The sequence below is a fragment of the Sinocyclocheilus grahami genome, unplaced genomic scaffold, assembly GCF_001515645.1.
Source record: "Sinocyclocheilus grahami isolate Dianchi unplaced genomic scaffold, SAMN03320097.WGS_v1.1 scaffold994.1, whole genome shotgun sequence".
Taxonomy (NCBI): Eukaryota; Metazoa; Chordata; class Actinopteri; order Cypriniformes; family Cyprinidae; genus Sinocyclocheilus; species Sinocyclocheilus grahami.
The window spans coordinates 39,379-49,710 of NW_015506173.1; the positions used below are offsets into that span (position 1 = coordinate 39,379).

Below are 10,332 nucleotides of genomic sequence, written 5' to 3' on the forward strand. Positions count from 1 at the left end.
AAAAAAAAGAACACCTCTCAGCATTTTATAATTAAAATCGCATTCTTGCAGCAACACCCTGCATCTGTTTGCCTCACACAAAGCTGTTGGTTTAATCAGGTGTTCTAGTCCAGAAAACCCAAATGCCACATGGCACATACAATGGCCAGGCGGCAGAGACTGTATCCCATTGGGATTTAGTGCCTCAATTTGTGTCCGCTGTGTGCCGCTCCCTTAGTCAGCCTTCTCTCTACACAATGCTATTTACCCGAGACTCAATCGATCTTAATCTCTCCTTCTCTGATTAAAAGGTAAAGCATGAAGGACTATTAGAATGAGTGATTTCAAGATGTTGTGAAAGTAAGTGCATTATATGAGCTGCTAAAGATTGTGAGGGATTTCACCGCAAACCCCTGTGTCTTATTCATGAACAACCTGCAAACTAGTTTGAGCAAGCACAAAATGATGCTCAATCATTGTAATTAAGTCTTTTATATAAAAAAAAGTTCAATACAGGCATGGCTCCTTCTATGTAAATTAGACAATTTGTTGCATATTCTTAAAAAATGTTGTGCCATTTCCTTAAGATTGATCCATTTTGTTTGTGTATTCATCAAATGATGATCACATGATGGAGTTATAACCACACATATGTGCAGACACTTGGTATAGTTGAGTGCACTTTTTCATTTTAAAGAGCTGATCCGAGTGTTGTTTAAATGAATTCATTCAAATCACTGATTCCTTTGTGTCATCAATCAAAATGTTCACTGAAGTCATGTATTAAAATGTTGTATTAAAAATATATGTAGATAAATATTGCTATTGCAATATATTTAGCTGTATTTAGTATGTATTGTTAAATTGTTTCATGGTAGCTAACTTCCTTGATTTAATTTTTCGAACAGTGTGGAAAATTATATATTTAAATTTATTTTATTTTTTACATTTATTTTATTATTATTATTATTTTTTTTAGTTTTTGGATTTATTTTGTTTTATAATTTTTTTTATGTTATTTTAGTTTAGCTTATTTGTAATTATAGTTTGGTAAAACGTTTTGATCTATTTCAACATTTTTGAAATGTTGAAATAGAAACTGGCTTAATGTGCTAATTGCGTTCAGTCCAAATGTGTCTTGCCTGATTTGCATAATTTCTTTAGCGAATCTGCCCATAGGAAAAATGTATTGCTCAGTGGTTGGTTTTCCTAAGCTCAGGAGACTTAGATGAGATTCTCATATATCTCTAATTTTAGTATCAACAGCATTTCAGATATTTCTCCTAAAATTTCTTAGGAGAAATAGAAGTAGACACAAATGAGACATGAGAAATATTTGAGAGAAAAAGAGTCAAAACTGAGAATGTGTTGGAAGAAATGGAATAGCTCTTTATTGTCTTGCTGCAATCTCTATCAAGACTCCATTATAGGAATATTTTATTGCTCAGAAGTTGCTCTTTCTAACCTCAGGAGACGTAGTGGTGATTCTCATGTATTTCTCATTTTAGTCTCAACAGTGTCTCAGATGTGTCTCCTTAAATTCCTTAGGAGAAAGTAAAGTAGACACAACTGAGACATGAGAAAGTTCTGAAAGAAGGGAATCCAAAATGACAATGGGAGAGAAATGTATGAGAAACATGGGATATCTCTTTATTGTCTTGCTGTAATCTCTTGCAAGACTCTATTATAAAAAAATTATAATGCTCAGAGGTTGCTTTTTTATTGCAATGGGGGTTTTCACCTTTAATGGTCAGGACAGTAGGAGTAGAGACAAGAATCAATTTGACAGGTGAGAAGTGAATAGGAGAGGGAAAGTACCTTTAGCTGGGATTTGAACCCATGTTGTCTGAGGTGCAGTTGTGCCTTCACGTTGGTGTATTGCCCACAAGGCTATGGCTCTGACAGAGGTTATTCTGCTCAGGATACGAAGGGCTGATTCTCTTATGTGTCTCATTGAGATATCAGCTTTTTCTTATGATGTCTTCAGTTTTATTTTAGGAGAAACGCTAAACTTTTTATAATATTGTAAATACTAAAACTATAATTTAAATAGCATTAAACATTTCAGAATATCAATATTACTATTACTAATATTACTAGTTTAAATGTTTAAATTTATCTTCAATGTCCAGCATTGTATACACCACATTTTCCAAACACACTAGAAAGGACTTACAAGTGCAAGATGTTTAATATATGAGCAATAACTTTTTTTTTATGTAACACGTGTACCAGTTTTTTTTTTTTTTTGCTTTGTTTAGTATTACATTTTTTTCTTGTACAGCCCATTTTTGCATGTATGTAAATATAGGTTATGGTTTCCTCTGTTAAATCACTGTGCAATAAAACACTGTCTACATAAAACAACTTCAAATATGACAATGCATGTATTGTCTTTGATTTAAATGGTGTAGACAAATGACATTGAAGCTAACCAGAGGGAAGAAAAATAAAATAAAAAAAGAGATCTTTTTACCATTTCAAATATTTCTCCCAGACAGAAATGAGGTTACCTTAAGATTTAATGGAAACTTTTGCTTGAGTCTCCTGCTTCTCAAACTTGTCTCCGGAGACAAAAACTCTAACACTCTCACAATGGTCTTCTTTAAAGCTTTAGAAGAGATCTCAACAGCATCGCACACTGTGCTCAGATTTTTCTCCTACACTAAAGACTCGAGAGCTCTCACATTTGTCTCCTCTAAATTTCAGAAGTGATCTCAATAACTTTACAAAGTGTGCACCAAGTCAAATGCCTCAATCTGAGCTCAAACTTTTCTTCCATATAATATGCATTAATAATTTAAATTAGTCAATTAATAATCAAGACTGAGTCATAAGTCATTTATGTGCCTTTCAGCAAAGAAAGCTCCAGGGTTACATTTTCTATAGATCCGTTTTGATTAAGGCATCCGCTACATTACTATTTCCAACAACAAATGTGCTTAAGTACATACACATTGTCCTATAAAAAGTAACATTATCCTCATTTCTGCATAATGTCTCTCTCAATATAGCCTTTAACTCTGAATTTATGACCCCCCCCCCCCCTTTATTTATTGCCTTTCAAGTATTGATGCACACTTTGTACAGTTGTTGAGATCTCTTCTAAAGCATTACAGGAGACAAATATGAGACCCCCAGATTATTTAGCTAAAGAGAAAAATCTAAGCACAGAGTGTGATGTTGTTGAGATCTCTAATCTAAACTTTTGAGGAGACAAATGTGAGATATCCAGAGTCTCTAGGAGAAAAATCTGAGTAAAGGGTGTGATGTTGTTGAGATCTCTTCTAAAGCATTACAGGAGACAAATATGAGACCCCCAGATTATTTAGCTAAAGAGAAAAATCTAAGCACAGAGTGTGATGTTGTTGAGATCTCTAATCTAAACTTTTGAGGAGACAAATGTGAGATATCCAGAGTCTCTAGGAGAAAAATCTGAGTAAAGGGTGTGATGTTGTTGAGATCTCTTCTAAAGCATTACAGGAGACAAATATGAGACCCCCAGATTATTTAGCTAAAGAGAAAAATCTAAGCACAGAGTGTGATGTTGTTGAGATCTCTAATCTAAACTTTTGAGGAGACAAATGTGAGATATCCAGAGTCTCTAGGAGAAAAATCTGAGTAAAGTGTGTGATGTTGTTGAGATCTCTTCTAAATCTTTAAAGGAGACAAATGTGAGATATCCAGAGTCTCTAGCTAAGGAGAAATATCTGAGCACAATGTGTGATGTTGTTGAGATCTATTCTAAAGCTTTAAAAGAGACACATGTGAGAGATCCAGAGTCTCTAGCTAAGGAGAAATGTCTATGCACAGTGTGTGATGTTGTTAAGATCTCTTTTAAAGCTTTAAAGGAGACCATTGTGTGAGTGTTAGAGTTTTTGTCTCAGGAGACAAGTTTGAGAAGCAGGAGACTCAAGCAAAAATCTCAATTCGATCTTAAAGTAACCTCATTTCTGTCTAGGAGAAATATTTGAGATGTTAAAGAGATCTCACTTTTGATTTTTCTTTCCTATGGGTGGTGCTAAAACTACCCGTGCAAATGAACAACACTATCAATAGGTGTGATTAAATCTTAGTAAATTTACCCTATTATGTTTATATCTTCCTGTTCATGCCCATAACTACAAATGCACTATTCACTTAATACTGAGTTCAAGTGAAATAAATACTACTGCAGTTACCAATATCTAATTATTGTATATGTTTTTGTATGGTACGTCTCTTTATTTTGTTTTATGTGTCATTTCACCTGATCTATGAATGTAGTGATTGTGTTAAATTAGCGTTAGCTCATGCAGTGAACTTTCAGCATCTCCTGTGTAAACATGCATAATTAGATGCAGGCTTAGGCAAAAGCCATAACTGCCAGAACTGCAGCTAGCAAGGAGAGAGAGTGAAAGAGAGAGACCGACAGACAGAGCGAGAGACACAGAGGAAGGGACCGAAATCGCGTTGACAGGCGGGGATGTGGGGTGGGTGGGGGGGTGAGAGAAACAGAGGACAGTGACTAAAAGCCAATTAATTTGCGAAAGCGGTGATGTGTGTCAGCTGCCTGTTGACATCAGCCCAGATCTCTGCTCACAGATCTGCTAATGCCCTCCTCTCTTCCCTTCGCTTCTCAACATCTCCCTCCATTTCTTTTCCATTCATTCACATCTCAGCTCTTTGCTTTAGAACTCTCACACTTGTCCTGATTGTTTACACAGAAACGCACAAGAAGAAACTGATGTGTAGCCTTGCACCACTACATACAACCCTGCTCAAACAAACCAACACACAAACACTCATAAAATCAATCATCCTGCTACACAGGCCTTTGTGAGAGCAAACCATGCTTCATATCAACCTTATTTTTAACGTAAGACTGGGCATGACCATGATTGTGTGAATTATAATGAATGATTTTGCAAAAAATAAGGTCATTTTTTAAGATGTAGTTGACAGCTTGGTAAATCTGTTGGCGATCAAATATTCAATAACAATATCATTATCAGCGCAGCGGGAGACGTTCAAACTAATATCACGTAATTTACGTCTCTATGATGATTGGTTGATATCAGAAGGAGGCTAGCCTCCCTTACGAGGGTTCTTTTCTCAACACTCCTCAGCGCTGAAAGTGAACACTCGATGCTGATTGGCTAATTTTTTTTACCAACAGAGGCACGAGAGCTCACCTCTCCCCTGGCCTCCCCCTACCCTTCTCTATCATTAGCGTTTGTAATTACATCAGCAGATTCGGCACATGAAATGACAAACAAAAAATACACATTCTGAGACATGAACTGAAATGAATTGTGAATTTTATTAACATTAAATCATCCTCCTCCCATTTTCACCTCATAATTATGGGGAGGCTGTGCCTCCCCTGCCTCCCCCAACGAGCCGCCACTGATTGTGTTAGTTTTGCAAAATCATCTGGTGAAGTCTATTGCAGATGTAGATATGCATACATGTGTACAGTATAACTACAGTTGCAGACGAACAGTCAACTTGCTCTTGAGTGTTCACAAACTGGCTTTGACAGTTCCAACGTGGCTTACGTATAGCGGCCTAAGAATGAGGCATCTATGTATGTAGGTCCATGACATTAAATATTCTACTAACCATAAGTAACTTTGAATCTACATGTCGACCAACTAAATCTCATTAGAATATTAATAGACTGTTAGGTTAGGATTAGAGTTAGTAGAATAATTGAATGTTTTTCCAATGAAATTACATTTTATTATCTATTATTAATTGAATTTAAATATTTTATTTAATTTTTAAAAGCAGAAACAGTATGAATAACCAGATGAATATATGATCATTCATACCAATGGAGCACTGGAGACGATTTATAGTGTTGGGTGAATAGAATCATTGCCTCGGTTGTGCCCATGAGCAAGACATGCCACTTCTACATGTAGATTCTGTGAGGGAACATTCCTTCCTGCCTCAGGCAAACTTTAAGTACTACTGGACTTGCTAGACAGAGCAAAGCGCCCCCTTTGAATTTCACCTCCAAAAATCACTGTGATGTCGTACTCTGCCTGGAATTAAAACATGGTAAACAGAGCGAGACTTTGCCCATTTTCTCTCTACCTGTCAGAATGAGAAAAATGGCCCATGGCAAACTATTCATCTTTCATTTGAGTGGGACCAGAAGAAAAATCTGAGTTTCAGCAATGGGGTGAATCTGTGATGTGCATCTGACACGTTTTTGAATTGCTGGAGAATGGTGAACTTTGACAATGTTTCCCCTCAGGCAGTCTCTAATTATAAACTTCCTGCTTGGGCAATGCACTAATTATAATTTTTTACAATAAATTAAGCATCACTCTTCTGGCTCAGCATGTACAGATACACACACACACGAATACATCATACAGTGTAAATAGTGACATGCAGTTTTGTGGCTCCTTGGGGAAATCGTGAGGACACGTTTTTCTGTCTGGTCTATTTGTGCTGTTTCAGAGGCACATTCAATCATTGTACATTTTCAACTTTAATATGTTAATTATGAGCCCGTCATCATCTCTGGAGAGTATTCTGCACTCAGGTGAAAAACTCTGCAAAGCAGTGTGTGTGTGTGTGTGTGTGTGTGTGCAATTAACCAAACAAAGGTACAAATGTCAACTAATTTATTTCTTGTTGTTTGTTTATTCTACAGCTGTTCATAGCTTGACTATTGTCAACTATGAATCAAATGCAGATGAAATGCAAAGTGACAGTTAGCATACAATATTCCTGTGTGTAAATATGTTGCTATTTTTTTTTCACTACAATATGTATGACTAAAATAAATGAGTAAAGTATGTTGATGTTCTGTAAATGCAGCTTTGTTAGTGGTGAGATCTAAATATTAACTAACCTCAACATGTTCAGTGTTTTAATTCATTCACACAGCTGCTTCTTTTACTTTCTGCATCAGTGACGACAACACCTCAATTTCTTACTAAGCTTATCCTTGTAGGAAAAAAGTACACTTTTTATATAGAAAATTTAAAATAGAATATATAAAAGTGTGGACATATTGTAATGTTTTCAACACTCACTTGCATTAATTGCAATGTTATTAAATGAAAATGTATCAGATTACATTTAAATGCAGTAGCAGTAGAACTTAGGTACAGATTTATATTTAATTCCATAATTACCTCTGAAGGTACAAGTGCGCATTCAAAACAATTAAGGGCACTTCTTTTTCACCATGGTATTACTGACTCAAATCCACATTATCATTGAAATTTACGATGCAATATGCAATGCTAAAACTACTCGACCGCATAAAATCTGACTTACGTTTAAATTCGCACAGGATGATATGATGCAGGGCTCCTCCCCAGGTTCCATAGTTGTTTTAGGGATGCTGGCAGTGAGCTCAAGATCAGGTTTCATTGAGCCTGTAGTAGGCTGAGGATCAGGTTTGGGTAGCGACCCATAGCCGAAGGCCTGGATAGCATTTCCTGTGGGAAAAGAAAGGGGAAAAACCCATAGATTCAAAGCACATTTTCATAAGAAAATGTTTCCGCAGAAACTCAGAGAGACTTTAACTCGCCAGATTCCTTGAGAATAAAAGTAATGTCTTCTTCTCCAAGTTTGTTAAGAGCGAGGTATAGTTATCTGTATTTGGGGGTCAGCAGTTCAGTTAAATGCTAATTCTGCAATGCTTGCAGATTTTGAATCAGTTAATTGCTAGAAAAACAAAACAAGACACCCATCATCTCCCCCCCCCCCCACACACACACACACACACACAGGCTGTCTTACAATTATGTTGGGTGCATTAATAAGTAATATTAATAATTAATAATTAATACATTAATAATGTTGCTAACATCATACCTCAGGACACAAATTTGTTTACTGTTTATTGCTTTCCGCTATGTAATGACATACATTTATAACATTTCATAAATTTTGTCTGCCAATCTTGGATGTACTGTATATTGCAATTTATTATGCGAACTTGTTTGCAAAAAGGACATATGTAATGGTACCTTGCAATTCACCCATAACAAGGTATTGTTAACTTTGGTTAACTGTCACTTGAAAGTGTGCCTACAATTCCTTAAAATGCAGTCTACGAAAGCATCACACTAGATTTGGTGACAGATTTACATGAAATCCATGCAAATTACACCGTATCCATGCTTGTTTTGACTTGAGAAATCTTTCTCAGCAATCTCACAGTGGGATATCAGATGAAATGTCTCCTGAGCTAAAGCCTGAAGCTCCGTAGCTTATTATCTTATGTTTTCGTTTTCCACTGTGTTATTTATTTCACTCTCTGGGAGATATTCCTGACAAGCAATCAAACATTTTTGGGGGGAATTTCTTCATCTTCGATTGTCTTTTATTTGCTTCCTAATAATTATATTTTTTATTTGCCTATTTCTAATAATGCATTTTTTTTTTTGAGATAGTAAAGTTGTTCTTTCCCTTGTTTGTTTGTTTTTTTTTTCTACCAAAAATCCTCTTTCACAGAACCGGCACTTGTTCAACATTTGTCAAACATGAATAATCTGTCTGTCTGTATGTCTGTTTCTGTCTGTCCTCTTTCTTCTCAGCTCTCAAATACATATGTCCCCAAATAGACGGATCAACAAAATAATATTAACACTATTTGCCAAAAACTGACCTTTCTTGTCAACTTAGCAGAAAACCGCTTCAGTGTAATCTATTGGTATTTTCCTTGAGCATAACGCAGACAAACAATCATGTACCTAACTGCATAGAAACAAGATGATTTCGGCACAGCTATGAACCATGATTTGCTACATGTTATTGCTAGAGAGCATTTGATTGGACAATTTTTTTTTATTAATTTTTTCAAAATTTTGCCCATCTTCCATGTGGAGAAAGACTGTAAAATTGAAATGTGTATATATTCTAAAGACTAGTCACTGCTTAGGAGAACACTAGCATATACAGTATATTGTCTCAAAGCTAAAAGTATGGTCGCATTAGCGAATTATGCAAGAATAAATGCACCATTGTCTATTGTCAATAGAGTAGTTATATATGAATCACAGCTCACACAGAAGTCTCTTTCAAACCAATAAACTTTCTGTTGGTCAACATGGCAAATCCACGTGACCAACCTGAACCCGTTGCAAAATCTGTATGGAGAAATCTTTCACCCTCCCATAAAATTCACAGTTACTTGGATTCCTATTAAAATGACTGGATTTCTCCCACAAAAATCGAACAAAGGTAAATTCTTAACACACAGATTAAAAGCCACAATATAATTAAAATTTCGTCTATGTAATTCTAGGAGTATTCAATGCTAAGGAATGAACATGTTAAACTACATCTAAAATCTGTAAATCTAGATGACCAATGAATGAATGAATACATTTAATAAGATTATCTTTTTAAAATAAGCCATAAAGCTCAGTTTAAATGACTGAACTGACACATTATCACTATGAAATACCAAAAAAGGAGTCCTGTAGCAGCACATGATAACAAGTCAGGCTGGAAGCCTTATTTAGCCTCAGCCTACATGTTTACTTTCTGCTAACAAGCATGCCATTAGTTACAAAACAATCAGACATTTATGATTCTGGAGGTGGGTAGAGCTTCCACACATGGAATGAATTTTCTAATGGAAAGTAAAGTCAAAACATGGCAGGTTTCAAACATTGTCACCTTAGCTGCAGCATTCAAGTTTAAAAAGTAGTAAAGAAACCTATTTCTAAACAGACGCATGCTCACATAAGTACCGCAGCCTCAATTGCTTATAAATTCTGAATTGAATGTAAATGCTGAAAGCTAAGTGGCGAGTGAAGCTAGAAGGGACAGATTTTGCAGACGAAAAGCTTTCATAACAAAAGAAAAAAGACTTACGGAGACAGTTGTTTTCTCTGAAGTCCTGCAGAAATTTCTCACACTCCTCCTCCTGATTCCCGCTGCCTTTACAGGTACACCAGGGGGAGATGGTGAAGTTTGAGTGACCTGAGTCCATGTAGTTAGGAGTCATATCTGTACCTATAGGGAAAACACATAAAATGAAATATGTCATTCTAGGTTACTGAATAATGTGTATCACAGTGAACTATTAAATGAACTCGAGCATGAGCATTACTTTTCATAGGTAAAGTTTATATTTTATTTGTCTTCTTGTCATTTATCTTCTTGCTCAATGAATGAGTCAAAAACCAAATATGTGACCCTGGACTGTGTGAGTCTTAAGTCACTGGGGTATATTTGTAGCAATAGCCAAAAATACATTGGGATATTAAGTAAAGATCATGTTCCATGAAGATATTTTGTAGATTTCTTACTGTAAATATATTAAAATGTAATTTTTGATTAGTAATATGCATTGCTAAGAACTTCATTTGGACAACTTTAAAGGTGATT

General features: G+C 35.6%; 1 protein-coding gene across 1 annotated transcript in view; it reads right to left on the reverse strand.

The window, feature by feature from the left end:
* Nucleotides 1–10,332, reverse strand: part of LOC107565329 (GDNF family receptor alpha-2-like) — a 99,159-nt gene that overhangs the window by 6,452 nt on the left and 82,375 nt on the right. The window contains exons 6-7 of the mRNA XM_016250548.1: nt 9,817–9,957; nt 7,264–7,427 (exon numbers count right to left, since the gene is read on the reverse strand). Of these exons, the coding sequence (XP_016106034.1) occupies nt 7,264–7,427; nt 9,817–9,957 (305 nt within the window). The remainder of the gene's footprint in view (nt 1–7,263; nt 7,428–9,816; nt 9,958–10,332) is intronic.